A 17,320-nucleotide genomic window follows, 5' to 3' on the forward strand; every position below is an offset into this window, starting at 1 on the left:
CCACATTGCAGATGAGCTGAAGGCAGTCATTAATGACCTTGGACCACAGAAGGTATTTGCACTGGTGACAGACAATGCTGCGAACATGAAGGCTGTTTGGTTTAAAGTGGAGCAGTCCTACCCTCACATCACACCCATTGACTGTGCTGCTCATGCATTGAATCTGCTCCTCATGGACATCATGGCACTGAAAACAATGGATACACTCTACAAGAGAGCCAAGGAAATGGTTAGGTATGTGAAGGGTCATCAAGTTATCGCAGCAATCTACCTCACCAAGCAAAGTGAGAAGAATAAGAGCACCACATTGAAGCTCCCCAGCAACACCCGTTGGGATGGTGTTGTCATCATGTTTGACAGTCTCCTGGAGGGGAAGGAGTCTCCAAGAAATGGCCATATCAAATCAAATCAAATTTATTTATATAGCCCTTCGTACATCAGCTGAAATCTCAAAGTGCTGTACAGAAACCCAGCCTAAAACCCCAAACAGCAAGCAATGCATGTGAAAGAAGCACGGTGGCTGGGAAAAACTCCCTAGGAAAAACTCCTGAGAAAGGCCAAAAACCTAGGAAGAAACCTAGAGAGGAACCAGGCTATGGGGGGTGGCCAGTCCTCTTCTGGCTGTGCCGGGTGGATATTATAACAGAACATGGTCAAGATGTTAAAATGTTCGTAAATGACCAGCATGGTCAAATAATAATAATCATAGTAATTGTCGAGGGTGCAACAAGCACGTCCGGTGAACAGTTCAGGGTTCCGTAGCCGCAGGCAGAACAGTTGAAACTGGAGCAGCAGCATGGCCAGGTGGACTGGGGACAGCAAGGAGTCATCATGCCAGGTAGTCCTGAGGCATGGTCCTAGGGCTCAGGTCCTCCGAGAGAAAGAGAGAATTAGAGAGAGCATATTTACATTCACACAGGACACCGGATAAGACAAGAGAATACTCCAGATCTAACAGACTGACCCTAGCCCCCCGACACATAAACTACTGCAGCATAAATACTGGAGGCTGAGACAGGAGGGATCAGAAGACACTGTGGCTCCATCCGATGATGGGGCCACAGTTTGCTGATATGGACAGCCCCATCAAGAGGATCCTCCTTGAGGATTAATTTTGGGGGAGAGTGGTAAGCGGCCTGAAACCTATAGCAGTAGCCATTGCACTGATTGAGGGAGACAATGCCATCCTTTCTGATGTTCAGACTCTACTTGCAGATGTAAGAGAAGAAATCTGTACTCCCTGCCCACTTCACTGTTGCTCCAAGCAGAGGAAACTGCAGTTCTGAAATGCATGAAGACTTCTGCCTGAAGCCCATACATGCCACAGCGTACATGTTGGACCCCAATTATGCTGGCAAGAGCATCCTGTCTAGTGTAGAGATCAACAAGGCCTATGGTGTCATCACTACCGTGTCTCACCACCTTGGCCTGGATGAGGGCAAGGTTCTTGGCAGTCTGGCGAAGTACACTTCCAAGCAAGGGTTTTCAGTCGTGCCAACATATCTCATCAGCCACCTGGTGGAAGGGACTTTGTGGATCTGAGGCTCTTTACCCTGTTGCCTCCATCATCCTCCAAATCCCACCAACATCAGCCGCCTCAGAGCGCAACTGGTCCTTGTTTGGGAACACATACCAAAGCACGCAACCGGCTGACCAATACAAGGGTTGAAATATTGGTGGCCATCCGGGCAAATTTGAGTTTTTTTGAGCCTGACAACAAGCCATCCTCAAGGTTGAAAAGTGACAATGAAGATGAGGCCTCAAGAGTCCGATGCTCAAGAGCTGGACATTGAGGAGGTCCAGGGAGAAGACCTGGAAGCCTGAGAGGAAGACAGAGAAACTAAAGCTTTGCTTATCATTTTGCAGATGCATGTTGAAACTGTGTTTTTGGAGATGCGATGGATCATTGGGGATAATTCAATATTCCCTTTTGTTGTTCAGTGAAATCATCCCATTTGAAGAGTCAACTCATCCCATTTGAACAGTCAACTCATTTACTTAAAGTTAAATTTGTAACTAAATTGTTTTTCTTTTGGAAGGATTTAATCATTTGCAATTTATGGGTCGGCAGGTAGCCTAGTGGTTAGAGCGTTGGGCCAGTAGCCTAAAGGTTGCTACTTCGAATCCCTGAGCTGACAAGGTAAAAATATGTTCTTCTGCCCCTGAACAAGGCAGTTAACCCTAATCCAATGTTCCCTGGTAGGCCTTCATTGTAAATAAGAATTTGTTCTTAACTGACTTGCCTAGTTAAATAAAGGTTAAATTCTCTACTTATGATAAGTTGAAAGGTCTCCGTATATGGTAAATGCATCCAATGCAAAAACATCTACATTTAAATGGTAATAATATTAATTCCCATATATTCCCGTTAATTCCCACGGACAGTTTCCGCCACCTGAATATTCCCCAAAATGTGCAACCCAAAGCTCCACCCCCCCCCGAATTTCTTTAATTAACACAGCTGATATTCAGAGGTAGGAATATAGGTAATGTTTTTTTGCATTTGATCCATTTACTGTATCATATTGAGACAAATATAGACCTTTTACCTTATAAGTAAACATAATTGCACATTACTAAATCCTTCCAATAGAAATAAAACAATTGTTATGTATTTAACTTACATTAAATAAGTTGACTTTTCACATGGGATGATTTCACTGAACAACAAAAGAAAGGGAATATTGAATGCTCCCAATGATCCATCGCATCTCCCCAAAAACATTTTCAACATACAGCTGTAAAATGATAGTCTAGAAACTAAAGCATTGGTTATCATTTTACAGATGTATGTTGAAATGTTTTTTTGGGAGATGCGATGGATAATTTCAGTGCCATGATGTCCTTGAGGAGCAAATTCAATGTATGAGCAGCACAGCCAATGGGTGTAATGTGAGGGTAGGACTCCTCCACTTTAGACCAAGCAGCCTTCATTTTCGCAGCATTGTCTGTCACCAGTGCAAATACCTTCTGTGGTCCAAGGTTATTGATGACTGCCTTCAGCTCATCTGCAATGTGGAAACCGGTGTGTCTGTTTCTCTGTAGAGTACTGGTGGAGATGATGTAGTTAATTATTCCTTGCCCACGAACATTTGACCACCCATCAGAGATGATTGCAATACAGTCTGCTTTCTCTATGATTTGCGTGACCTTCACTTGAACTCTGCATCCAGCAAATGAGTACATAAAGCATGTCTGTTTGGAGGGGTGTATGCTGGGCGAAGAACATTCAGAAATCTTTTCCAATACACATTGCCTGTGAGCATCAGAGGTGAACCAGTTGTATACACAGCTTGAGCAAGACATTCATCAGCATTTCTGACTACATTCCTCCATTGAGTAAAAAAAACAACTTCTGATTCCAGGAGGAACATGAGCTGTTGCTATCGATAAGGTGTCCAATTCATCATTTTCACCTCAAATAGAAGTAGAGGGACTTTTGTCAGAGGTTGCTTGTTGTGAGCGCTGAGGGAACTTTATGCACTTGTCAAGATGATTCTGCACCTTTGTTGCATTCTCCACATATGATTTGGCACAGTATTTGCAAATGTACACAGCTTTTCCTTCTACATTAGCTGCAGTGAAATGTCTCCACATATCAGATAGTGGCCTTATCCTGTAAAGATTAGAAAAAAATGAGTAAAAAACTAATACAAATCCTTGTGCAGTTAAATTAAACAACTCCTTTGTAAGATAAATGTTTTCAAATGAAACATGTATGGCAACAGGTGAAATAACACTGTTAGCAGGCTCAAGCAAGCTTAAACCTACATGGTAGCAAAAACCAACTAGCAGAAATTGTTAAGTTAGAATTGATTTAAACACACTTTGATGTAGGCTACTATTTACTAGTTAACACAAAAAATAATGTATGTCATAAAATATATTCACCCCACCCAGTATTGTAATCAAAACTTACCAGAAAGCATGTAGTCCTTGGCTCAACCAGTGTAGTAGTGTGGGCTCAATAGCATCTCATTAGTGTGCAAGATCTTGAGAATCAGCTGTACATGAGATGGAAGAATGCACTGTGCATGCAGAGGGTTGCAATTCCATTGAATTGGGCATAGTTTAACCAAAATATGCCACAAGACCTAGAATTGCCTTGTGTATCCCACAAAAAAGGTTCACTGTTATAAGCTAACTTTTTGGTGAATTTAAGCAAAATTCCCGGGCTTAACTTCCCATGGAAATTTACTGGAAAGTTTCCAACCCTTTGCAACTCTAGGTGTGACCACCATTTGCCTCAGGCAGTGCGGCACATCTCCTTCGCATAAAGTTGATTGTGTCCTGTCGAATGTTGTCCTAATCCTCTTCAATGGCTGTACGAAGTTGCTGGATATTGGCGGGAACTGGAACACGCTGTTGTACATGTCGATCAAGAGCATCCCAAACATGCTCAATGGGTGACATGTCTGGTGAGAATGCAGGCCATGGAAGAACTGGCACATTTTCAGCTTCCAGGAATTGTGTACATATCCTTACGACATGGTCGCTGTGCATTATCTTGCTGAAACATGAGGTGATGGAGGCAGATGAATTGCAGGACAATGGGCCTTAGGATCTCGTCATGGTATCTCTGTGCATTCAAATTGCCATTGATGAAATGCAATTGTTTTTGTCGGTTGCTTATGCCGGCCCATACCAAAACACCACAGCTACCATAGGGCTCTCTGTTCACAATGTTGACATCAGCAAACCGCTCGCTCATACTTCACCATTAACAAGTGGTCTGCTTTTGAGTCCGGTTGGAAGGATATCTGTAGTGTTGTGTGACAAAACTGCTAATTTTTGTGACCATTTATTGTTCCCAGTACAATATGCGCCTGTGTAATGATCATGCTATTTAATCAGCTTCTTGATATGCCACACCTGTCAGGTGGATGGATTATCTTGGCAAAGGAGAAATGCTCACCAACAGGGAGGTTAACAAATTCGTGTACAAAATTTAGGTAAGCTTTTGTGCATATGGGACTAGTGATGCACCGATATGACGTTTTTGGACGATTCCGCTATTTGTCTTACAAAAAACGATACCGATTGGTTTTTAGTATTTTTATTTTTTAGTATTTTTAATATTTTTAATTTTTTTGGTATTTTTTGGTATTTTAGTTATTTGTTTGTTTTATTATTTTTGTTTTTTTTATTTTTTAAGTTTTAGCGGCCTTTTATTCATTCTAGTGCAGTTACATAGTTAACACACACATGGACGCAGTGGTCTAAGGCACTGCATCTCAGTGCAAGAGGCGTCACTACAGTCCCTGGTTTGAATCCAGACTGAATCACATCCGGCCTTGATTGGGAGTCCCATAAAGCGGTGCACAATTGGCCCAGCATCGTCCAGGGTAGGCCATCATTGTAAATAAGAATTTGTTCTTAACTGACTTGCCTAGTTAAATAAAGGTTACACACCACACTGACCAAAATGTTATTTTGTTGGCATTTACGTATGTTCCCATTACCAGTAAAACCTATTTCTTTCACTTACTTGCGCCGCTGTTTTGTTGTTCATTTGTTCAGTCGTTTCATTCTCAACCAGAATTTCTATGAAACGCCGTTTGCATCTTTGCTATGGAACGCCATTCGGGTCTTTTCGTGTCAAATAAGCTTGTTGACCAGTCAGGATCTGAATATGACTGCACTTCACATAATTTAACTCGTACATTAATTTTTACATAGTTATTACACATTGATTACATTCACTCATATTTCATATGTCATAACGATTCATCAATACAAAGTTGTCTCGTGCACCTACAGTGCTGGTCATTTAAAAAAAGCTAGCTATCTCATGGATGCGAACAATGTTCTTCCCCCAAAAACATAGCAACACGACATCTGTTTCAGTAGCTATAGTTAGCTAGCTAACTATATAGCTAGGCGTCATCTAAAATAACCCTAATTTATAAGACAGTTCTAATTTGGTTATTGGTGGTTGGGCCCATCTGTGAAGCTAGCCACAATAGTGGACTTTGTGGTTAAAAAAAAATAAAAAGCATGACATAATTCTATTTGTATACATTTGCATCACTGTCAATTACATACTTTTTACATTTTGAAGGAAAACTGCAAATTCCACTTGTCCCTATTGTGGCTAGCTTCATAACCCGGTCTGGTCGAACCTCACTACGTTTATTCCGAAAAATGTCAGTCCTCACATGTCTGTTTGCCTATGGACAAACATTAAGAATAAGCTACGTGGTGAGTTGATGCCTATTCGGCATCTAGTTAGCTAGGTTTGTATGCGTTGTTGGTTGGCAATCTTTTACTTTACGTTTTTTGGAACAGATTCCTGTTGGAACGTTCCACCCCTTCAAGCCTATCAGCTCCCAAGATTAGGCTGGTGTAACCGATGTGAAATGGCTAGCTAGTTAGCCGGGTGCACGCTAATAGCGTTTGAAACGTCACTCGCTCTGAGACTTGGAGTAGTTGTTTCCCTTCCTCTGCATGGGTAACGCTGCTTTGAGGGTGGCTGTTGTCGATGTGTTCCTGGTTTGAGCCCAGGTAGGAGCGAGGAGAGGGACGGAAGCTATACTGTTACTGGCAATACTAAAGTGCTTATAAAAACATCCAATAGTCAAAGGTATATGAAATAGAAATCGTATAGAGAGAAATGGTCCTATAATTCCTATAATAACTACAACCTAAAACTTCTTACCTGGGAATATTGAAGACTCATGTTAAAAGGAACCACTAGCTTTCATATGTTCCCATGTTCTGAGCAAGGCACTTAAACAGTAGCTTTCTTACATGGCACTTTTACTTCCTTCTCCAACACTTTGTTTTTGTATTATTTAAACCAAATTGAACATGTTTCATTATTTATTTGAGGCTAAATTAAGTTAAAATAAGTGTTCATTCAGTATTGTTGTAATTGTCATTATTACAACAAAAAAAATAATAATAATCTGCCGATTTTTAATCCGCATCGGGTTTTTGGCCCTCCAATAATCGGTATCGGCATCGGTGTTGAAAAATCATAATCGGTCGACCTCTAGTCATTACGTCATGTACCTACGTTATATAGGTGTGCACATCAGCTTTTACATCGGTTTTGCACATTAGCGTTAAACTAGACATCAGCCGATACCGATGTTAGCATTTTTAGCTAATATGGTCCGATTCCTATATGTTCACCTATATATTGTGATTCCCTATATGGAACATTTCTGGAATCTTTTATTTCAGCTCATGAAACATGGGACCAACACTTTACATGTTGCATTTATGTTGTTGTTCAATATATGTTGTCATAACAGTGGTCTTTGGGGGGGTGTCCATCGCTCTCATAAAAGGCTCTGCAAAATTGACCGTTTGTCTCTGTGGCAACTGCAATCCGTTGTAGTCTACGATCGTGTTTGGTATAGTGGACTGGATTAAACATGGACCCAAACTGGAGAATGAGCATGGCCAGGTAGTGCTGCATCTTGGCTTCCATTTGGTGCCTACTGCCTAGTACTGAATGTTAGCCTGATGTCTACCTTCATAGAACAACCAACCCCCATGGTAGTCTCCTGGTCACTACGGCAACCAAGGTGTTGCATCACTTGGCAACAGAGATGGTAGAGGTGGACGAAGGGGGAGGAGAGGAGACAGAGGATAGATATGTGACACTGTTTGTAGGGGGAGGTAGAGGTTTGAATGAGAGGAGAACCTGGACAGAAGGAGTAGAGGGAGACCAAAAGGGGTAGGAGGGACAAGAGAAGAGGGAAAGGATGAGAGAGAAAATATGCAGACATCAGTATTCTTGCAGGATAGTGGCTCCCCTGGACAGTCAGTGGTATTGCAGGCATTTTTATGCTCCAGATTCAGCCAACTAGATTCACATGTAATCCAATCAATGTCTCCTGAACACACAGGTGCTTTCCAAATGTACCAAGGCATGCACAACATTTCAAATATGTTTTACAATTCCCAGGGAAGTCTCTGAGGAGCCACATCAAGGTGACATGATCTTGAAATGTGCACAGGCCTGCATAGAATTTGTATTTCTGGAAAGAAATCAGTCTTCTAACTGGGATTTAACTGAACTCATTAATGACTCTGTAGGGAATCAACCTGCTAGCTTAGACAGTGGTTGGCTGTATTCCTATTTCATCACATACACACAGCTATACCTGGGATACCTGCACTTGACATGCTTTGCACTTGACATGCTTATGGTAAGTTTTACCTAATAATCTGTGCTGTGTGGGTGCAGGTGCAGCCGCAGCCTAAACGATGGATGGGGAATCGGAGGCTAAACCTCGAGTAGAGGAGAACACAGCCCCAGATAAGGAACCCATGGACACAGACACCACTCACTCAGAGCAAACTACACCCCCCACGAGAACCCAGGCTCCTGTCACCAAGGCAATAGAGCAACCCTCCAGGGTTATAGAGAACAATGACGATGATGATGTGGTGCTGGTGGAAGAGGCCTTGTCTCCCTCTTTCCAAGCTGCTTCCACCCCCACAGACTGCACTGAGCCCCACCCCTCTGAAACAGAAACCACAGCAATGATAAACACGACAACAGCCACAGCCCCCGCCAAGATCCCCAGTCCACCCGCCACCTATTCTGCAGCACCCACAGAGCCCATCGTCATTGACGATGAGGAGGATCCCGGGCACAGAGGCTTTTCCTCACAAGCCACAGCCGGAGGCCCTTCTTCAGATAGCGAAGGCATACTGAGCAGCACAGAGCCCGATTCTGAGATAAAGATTGCCAGTGTCACAACGCTAGGGCCCTCTGTTGCCACGGCAGCTACAGCAGCCGAGCCAATGGCGGAAGGGGACATGAACCTGGTGATCACCAGTGTGACGTCACTGCAGGGCGGGGTGGAGAATGGCTTGCAGATCAGCAGCACCTTCAGTCTGAATCCTGAGGCCCAGAGCTCCATCAGCAGCAACAGGCTCCCGACCACCTTCAACCCTGGCCGGGTTAGCAACACCTCCACCACTAGCCAGCCTGTACAGAACGGAGACACGGTGACCCACCAGACGCCTGGTAATAAACACATGATTTTCACACGAATGTGCTGAATCATTCTGTGCTGGCTTATTTTTCTTCTTTTCACATTGCAGCCATGTCAAGTCATTTCTTCAGGTGTGCTAATGTTTGTTTTTGTTCTTGTTTTCTTCCTGCCACAGATTCGTGGATCTCCCAGTCGGCCTCGTTCCCGCGAAACCAGAAACGGACGGGGGTAGACTCTACATCACCAGCCGTATCCCTGCCCAAACCACCCGGCCCCTCCCCCTCAGGCTCCCAGAACCCCCCTCGCACTGTCAAGGTGACCTGCGCCAATTGTAAGAAGCCTCTGAAGAAAGGCCAGACGGCTTACCAGCGGAAAGGTTCCACACACCTTTTCTGTTCCACCACCTGCCTCTCTTCCTTCTCACACAAACCCACCCCTAAGAAGAGCTGCACCATGTGCAAAAAGTAAGAAGGAAGTGTTGTTTTTTTGTGTCGCTATATCTAATTTGCTACATTATTTCTAATGTGTGTGTGCATTACCCTGTCTTCCAGGGACATCACTACAATGAAGGGAACCATCGTGGCCCAGGTGGACTCCAGTGAGTCGTTCCAGGAGTTCTGCAGTACAGGCTGTCTGGGAGCCTACGAGAATAAACAGAACCCACCCAAGTCCTCCCTTAAAACTAAGTGCACTGTCTGCAGCAAGCTCACTGAGGTTAGTCACAATTGTGGGTAGGGGTCGATTAGGGACTGAGTATATATGAGATGCGTTCCAATCACTCTCCCTCCAACATTGCTGCCGACGGCACAGTTTCTCATCCGCTCTGTCTGTCCAAGCCTGGTGACCATGGTTACTGCATGGAAAACAGTTGGCATCAAAATGAAGCGTGGCTCCCATCTCACAATAGAGTATTTATAAACAACCCCAACAACACCAGCTAGAATCTCTCACAGATCTTACCACTTCCAGAGTATTCATTCACTATGATTGATTCATAACAATATGTGGTCAAAAAAGTTATTTCTATTGGCTTTCTTCATTACAGATCCGCCATGAGGTGAGTTTCAAGACGGTCACCCATAAGATCTGCAGCGATGCCTGTTTCAACCGTTACCGCATGGCCAACGGGCTCATTGTGAACTGCTGTGAGCAGTGTGGTGAATACCTGCCCAGCCGCGCCACCGCCAACCACTTCCTCATCATCGATGGCAAGCAGAAACGCTTCTGCTGCCAGAACTGTATCAGTGACTACAAGCAGGTAACAACCACTCAGAACTGTATCAGGGGCTACAAGCGGGTAACAACCACTCAGATCTGTATCGGGGACTACAAGCGGGTAAAAATCCAGGCTGTCTTATCCACTCTCTCCCTGACACTGGGAGATTGTAGATTTTTTTCTGTTTGTTTCTATTGGTCCATATCAGCTGGAAATTGTAACAATAGTATCCACTTTAGGTGCTATTCATGATTGATGTTATGGCTACAAATATTTGTGTTCCCTTGTTCCTCCAGGCCAACTCTAAGATGACGATGTGTACTGGCTGTAGGGCCATGGTCCGGTCTAGTGAAGTAACTCACTGCATCGGGGCCAGCGGCACAATGGAACCATACTGCTCCACAGCCTGCATGAACAAGACCAAGATCGCCAGCAGCGCTATCACTATCCTCCGTCAGTATTTGTCGATCCCTCACCATCAGAGCATCACTGTTCTCAATTTTCACTTCATTACTTGAATTTCAGTTCCTGGATTAAACCTCGTCTCACACATATTATAGCACTGCCACTCTCACTCTCCAGTGAGCCCACATCTTATGTCCTTTACACTAACTGTTGGTGTGGTTGCTTTGTGGTGGTTAGTTGTTTTATTTGTCTCTGTGTACATATTCATGGGTGTGAGTCCAGTGCAGCAAGTACAATAATAAAGGTGCTGGTGCTTACTTAAGTTGGATCATACCCTGTGAAGGAAGGTTATGTGGTAAGGGATGTTCTGTTTTTATTTCTGCGGACTCAGAGCCCACGTGTCACTTCTGTAAGAAGACATCGTTACCTCAGTACCAGGCATCACTGCCTGAGGGGAAGGTCGTAAACTTTTGCAGCTCAATGTGTGTCACCAAGTTCCAGGTACGTATGGACTCCTTTCTGTCTTTATTATTGTAAATGTCACCTTAACCAGGACAAAAGATTTTAATAAGAATTCTAAAAGCCTACTTATAGTTAGGTTTCATGTTAGAAAAAAACATGTCTAGTGCAGTGCCATGAAACAATATGAGTCCCTGACTGTCTGGGGCCCTTATCTGGTTGTCTGCAGCTCAATTAAATGTTTTTCTCTATTTCTTCAGAATGCAACCATTCATACAGTAACCAATGGACAGGCTCCCATGTCTACAACGAACCACAACATCCAGCTCAAATGTAATTACTGTCGAGGAGCATTCAGCCTAAAGCCTGAAATCCTGGAGTGGGAGGTAAATTCACTTTGTGGTCATGAACTTGGTTTATATAACACAATTCTATTACGTTTTTAGTTGTATTCTTTTTTTGTTCTCAAAATTAACCCCCAAAGTTAATTGTACACCTTTCTGTTGGAAGTCTGTGAGTGTACATGCTCCACTTCTCCCTCTGTGTGCAGGATAAATAAAGTGGTCAAAACTCTATTAAATATGCAAGAGCATTCAACATTATGTCGGTATCTATTCCCCCCCAGGATAAAGTGTACCAGTTCTGCAGTAAAATATGTTGTGAGGACTACAAGAAGCTGCACTGCATCGTCACGTTCTGCGAGTACTGCCAGGAGGAGAAGACGCTCCACGAGACGGTCAAGTTCTCTGGAGTCAAGAGGCCCTTCTGCAGCGAAGGTTCGCCAAGGCTCTCACTCCTTCATCTGTGTACTTGTTAGCTAGTCGGTTTTGATTGTGAAAGAACCCTGATTAAACACTCTCGGGGTGGATAATACTTGTCCTCATCCCATATTTATTCATGGCCTTATCATTTTCTGCCACTAGATGGGGCACTTCACCCAGACCAAACATGAGTTGAGCCACAGTTTGTCTGTCAGGTGAGCATTGACATCATGTAACCACCTAATAGTTGTTGTCCCTGTTTCCCCTCAGGTTGTAAGCTGCTGTTCAAGCAGGACTTTGCCAACCGGCTGGGTCTGAAGTGTGTCACCTGTAACTACTGCACTCAGCTGTGTAAGAGAGGAGTGACCAGGCAGCTGGCCGGTGTTTCCAGGGACTTCTGCAGTGAAACCTGCGCCAAGAAGTTCCATGAGTGGTACTACAAGGTCAGAGCACCTACCTAAATCAGTTTAGCTGTGAAAAATACTGAGTTAGTCATTGATTACTTATTTTTATGTTATTCTCAAAATTGTGTCTCCATAGGGTGATTTTGATTTGATCAGTCTCTTATATGAAGGGTGTTTTTGTGTGCGTTTTCCTGTATGTCCTCCAGGCGGCGCGTTGTGATTGCTGTAAGGTGCAGGGGAACCTGACTGAGTCGGTACAGTGGAGAGCAGAGATGAAGCACTTCTGTGACCAGCAGTGTCTCCTCCGTTTCTACTGCCAGCAGAACGAACCCAACCTGGCAACGCAAAAGGGCCCAGAGAACACCAGACTTGGTACTAATTTGTGTGTGTTTATTCTTTTAATACAAGTGATTCATTGTGGTTGACTTATGGAACCCTGTTTTCTATTGACAGGATTTGGAATACAAACCGAGGCAACCAACATTGCGGTGAGAAAAAAACACTTCATGTTAAAACCCTATAATCGTTACAGTACGGCTGACCGTAAGGTAAAGAATATCATTCTCCTTCTTTAACAAGTATCGTCTCTTAACCTTTCTATCTGCTAGATGTTGAGTCAGCCGTACACCGGTGGAGGGATCCTAAAGGATGTGAAGAATAAAGCTGTACTCTGCAAGCCTCTCACTATGACCAAGGCCACCTACTGCAAACCACACATGCAGAGCAAGCTCCTACAGACGGGTACACAGCTCAGTATTACTCTCTGAGAAGTTGTGGTTCAAACTGTTCAGCACATTATCTTCCACACAGTAGTGTCATTGCCCTTGGGTTGACCTTTGACCAGTGTGTCTGTCTCCAGATGAGGATGACGGGGTGAAGAGGGAGTACATTCCCGTACCCATCCCTGTACCCGTGTTCGTACCTGTCCCCATGAACCTCTACGCCCAGATTACACCCATGCCCATCACACTACCCGTCCCGGTAAGAAACGCCCTGGGCTCCATGGAACCAATAGAATAGTCCCAAAAGTGCAAATCCAGATATTTCAAGCGGAGGTGTGTCCGATGATTAGAACTCTATTGCTGTTCACATTCTGAAACTCTGATTGGTATTTTGTAAATATGAGGACAACTATGAATCACATTCTTGTTATGAAAATAATAAGGTGGAGCGGATATTGACTCTCAATCGACTCTTACTAGTATTTAACACATGGACAGTCCCTAACCAACCAGTTGTCCCTGTTCCTCCCTCGTATCTCAGGTTCCAGTGCCGGTATTCCTGCCAACCACGATGCAGGGTGCAGATCAGATTCTCCAGACCATCACCGAGCTTAAGGCCAAAGTCCCCACTGACCCCCACGAGGCTGACCTCCTCTCCATGGCTGAGATGATCGCAGAGGACCAGAAGCCAGGTAGAGAGCGAGAGAGAGACACACACACACACACACACACAGAGAGAAAGAAAGCTGGATACCACATCCACAGTTTGCATGTTCCAACAGTGCAAACTCAAAGCGTTACTCAAGTACTGTGAAGTGTGTCCAATGATTAGGACTCTATTGCTGTTCACATCCTGAAACTCTGTGATTGGTGTATTGTTATGAGGACATGAAACAAGCCAGGAAGCTTTATCCATGACTACCAGTATGTATCTTTGTCCACCTGAATGGGAAGCACAGTTGTGAGGTTGATTTTTGTGTGATTGTTTCAGATGTGAAGAGGGAGCGAGGAGGAGGAGGAGAGGCCAGGTCCAGCAGCAGCAGCTCCAGTAGCAGCAGCTCTGAATCGGATGGGGAGGATGAGAAGTATGAACCAGACCTGGACCTGGAGAACGACTTTCCTCAAGGTACGACGACTGAACAACATCTGACCACCCTGACACTGAGACACTTTCTAGTGCTGTCCTTCTCTATTGTGGAAAATTATATTATTTGACTGCTCTCTGTACAGTGGGGAGGTGTTACACAATATCACAGGTCACATGGGTGTGTGTTTTTTATATTATGGAACAGTACAGTAATTCAGATAAATATCTCTCGGGTTATTTCTGGACTGCCTGCTCGTTTGACTCGTCACTCCTATCGGACAAAGGGATTTTTTTATTAAGTGGAAGTGGATTCAGAAGGAACAGTAAAGGACCTAGATAATAATTATAATGGTACCGTAATTTCCGGACTATTGAGCGCACCTGACTATAAGCCGCACCCACTGAATTAAAAAAAAAAAGTATTACTTTGAACATAAATAAGCCGCACATGTCTATAAGCCGCAGATGCCTACCGGTACATTGAAACAAATGAACTTTACACAGGCTTTAACGAAACACTGCTTGTAACAATTTTTTTTAAATTAGCAGTAAACAGTAGCCTACCAAGAAAGTCATTGCTCCAGACCAAGCTCCCGTGGAGCAGCTCTATTTCCTTTTCCAACAGCCAGATCAATCGCCTTCAACTTGAAAGCTGCATCATATGCATTTCTCCGTGTCTTTGCCATGATGAGGGTGACAAAATGACTACCGTAATCAGAATGATGGGAAGTTTGAGCGCGCTCGATTTAATCTAAACAGTAAACAAAAAAGTTGTTTGACCTTAACCCGTTCGGCAATTTAATTGGTCTAATGAAAGCTTCATGCCGCCAAAAAACTGAGCACGTCACAGAATGTTTATTTAAATTTTGTACATTTTTTTGGAAGTGGGAAAAATCCATATATTAGCCGCGTCATTGTTTAAGCCGCGAGGTTCAAAGCGTGGGAAAAAAGTAGCGGCTTATAGTCCGGAAATTACGGTAGCTTAAAGAACCTAGCCAACTGATCCCGTGACCAGCAGCACTGGACTATGTGTTCAGTAGAGAGAAGCTAGTTAGAAAACAGCTGTTTGATTTAATTCACCCCCACAGGTAAGGGCCAGTAGCTAATTCACTCATTCACATCTCTCCCTCCCTCCATCTGTCTGGCTCAGTTTGGCACAGTTCAGTTCAGCCCGGTTCACTTCAGCTCTGCCTACCTCTGTCCAATTCAGTCTGGTGGGCTTTGACTTGGCTCATCCCTTACCTGTGTCTGTTTGTCCTGTGGTGCCCCAGACCCTGTCCCTGCGCTGGAGGGCCTGGACGTGGACATGGGGTTCACCCTGCCCCCTCTCCTGGCTGAGGAGAAGGAAGTGGCGCCCAGAGCCAGGACACAGGTACACTACCCACCCTGACTAGTGTTGTCGTGATAGCAACATTTTACAAACAGTAATATACTAGACCAAGTATCACGATACCATGGTGGGGCAAATATCTGTGGCCTACCATCCTGTTTGCCCCATCCCCCGGACACTTGTTCCTGTTTTCTAAACGTTCTCTAAAAACCTGTAACTGAAATTCACACTTCTACTCAATACAACACATATTCAATTTAACTGCACACTGTTCGCTGTATAATAGAATGCTGCATAGAATGGCTGATTTGCTCATATTTGCAAAGGCCTATCTGTGATTTGGCTGGAGGAATGGGAGGAAGGAGTGTACATAGATAATGATCTGCATGTCATTGTGTCAGTTAGGGGAAAACACTGCATGAAACCTTTAATCTTCAATTTACAGACACTCGCTCTCCCTTCCTCACTCCCTCACACTCTGTCTCCCTCATTCTCATAAACACACACACCACTCTCTCTCCCACAAACACACATACACACACTGCTCCAACTTTTAAAACGTTAGGCACCAAACAGAATTTTAAGGAGCACCAGTAAAGGCCTATTTGAAAATAACCTTTTGAAGCACATCTCATGAGTAGCAGACCCTTTTCCTGTGCCAATCAGATGTGTCTAAACCAACTGTCCAGTTACCAGGTTGTTAGCTAGCTAGGTAACATGACTGAACGCTGTTTGTTATCAAACCAATAAATAGCGACCCGGGATTAGTTTAAAATGGCCCGTGACTTGGTTTGTGAAATTATATAAAACAAATCCCAATAAAAAGGTATCTCTGATAATATTGTTTTAACTGTTTAGGCTACAGACTAGACCTCTGGTAATATGGGTCATATTGTTTTAACTGTTTAGGCTACAGACTAGACCTCTGGTAATATGGGTCATATTGTTTTAACTGTTTAGGCTACAGACTAGACCTCTGGTAATATGGGTCATATTGTTTTAACTGTTTAGGCTACAGACTAGACCTCTGGTAATATGGGTCATATTGTTTTAACTGTTTAGGCTAGAGAAAAGCAGTTTTCTTTGCTGTAAAGCTGAAAGCATGCCTGTCGCGAAGCGGTGCTCCATTTTCCCTCTGACAATGCGGATGCATGACAGTGAACTTGCAAAGTCTACTCTGACTGGTCTGTGCTCTTGGTTACAACAGGCAATGAAATTATACAATGTATCAACATTGCTCGCTTTGCGCGCTTCTCCAATGTAACCAATGTACAAATCTAACAGAAGACTCGTCTGGGTCTGCATCCCCGTTTCTGCTCGCCATCGCTGTTAAATTATATATTTTTTAATCTGACGGAGGAATAGATGTAAATGAATCCCACCCCTTACCCTAAACCAGATTCATATCCAAATCCCAACTATATGTCCCGATACATTGATATCACACTCTTTCCCTCACCCCTCTTTATTCATGTTTAGTCAGTTTGTTTATTTATTTATTTTTTTCATTTCTATAATTGTAAAGCGACTTTGGGCCCTTAAAGTGCTATGTAAGTCCCATGTATTATTATGAAGAGCGGATGGAAAGAAGCAGGTGAGTGAGGGCTGGTATGGGATATGGTTGGCTGATTTACAGCTGCCACACCTGATATGTGCTTTGTTAAATAATGGTGACATATAAATGAAAGTGAAGTGGATATTATTGGACCGGTGCAATAAAAATGTACTAAACTTATAAACAACTGACTTTATCAACATTTTATAAAAGGCGCCAGGTGGTTCTTTATATCGGTAGGGCTGGATAATGTGATAGTATCATGTGAAACGGTACTACTGTATATTAAAATGTTGGTATCATGAGGTTTTGGTACAGTGATATTACCATGGTACCGGTATCTCGTGCAACTCTAACCCTGACCCCTTTCATCTAGCTCCAATTGGAAGCAGAAGTGTGTCTGATGATTAGAACTCCATTGCTG

At 43.6% G+C, this 17,320-nt stretch overlaps 1 protein-coding gene across 2 annotated transcripts in view; it reads left to right on the plus strand.

Moving 5' to 3' along the window:
• Nucleotides 1–17,320, plus strand: part of LOC115155751 (zinc finger MYM-type protein 2) — a 33,243-nt gene that overhangs the window by 5,626 nt on the left and 10,297 nt on the right. For both annotated transcript variants that reach the window (XM_029702673.1, XM_029702672.1), the window contains exons 2-17: nt 8,201–8,989; nt 9,133–9,421; nt 9,509–9,671; nt 10,003–10,215; nt 10,470–10,626; nt 10,970–11,079; nt 11,298–11,423; nt 11,663–11,813; nt 12,069–12,241; nt 12,409–12,574; nt 12,656–12,690; nt 12,811–12,943; nt 13,062–13,183; nt 13,466–13,616; nt 13,916–14,050; nt 15,283–15,383. In XM_029702673.1, coding sequence (XP_029558533.1) covers nt 8,221–8,989; nt 9,133–9,421; nt 9,509–9,671; nt 10,003–10,215; nt 10,470–10,626; nt 10,970–11,079; nt 11,298–11,423; nt 11,663–11,813; nt 12,069–12,241; nt 12,409–12,574; nt 12,656–12,690; nt 12,811–12,943; nt 13,062–13,183; nt 13,466–13,616; nt 13,916–14,050; nt 15,283–15,383 — 2,994 coding nt within the window. In that variant the 5' untranslated portion in view covers nt 8,201–8,220. The remainder of the gene's footprint in view (nt 1–8,200; nt 8,990–9,132; nt 9,422–9,508; nt 9,672–10,002; nt 10,216–10,469; nt 10,627–10,969; nt 11,080–11,297; nt 11,424–11,662; nt 11,814–12,068; nt 12,242–12,408; nt 12,575–12,655; nt 12,691–12,810; nt 12,944–13,061; nt 13,184–13,465; nt 13,617–13,915; nt 14,051–15,282; nt 15,384–17,320) is intronic.

This window comes from Salmo trutta, chromosome 20 (assembly GCF_901001165.1).
Source record: "Salmo trutta chromosome 20, fSalTru1.1, whole genome shotgun sequence".
Classification (NCBI taxonomy): domain Eukaryota; kingdom Metazoa; phylum Chordata; class Actinopteri; order Salmoniformes; family Salmonidae; genus Salmo; species Salmo trutta.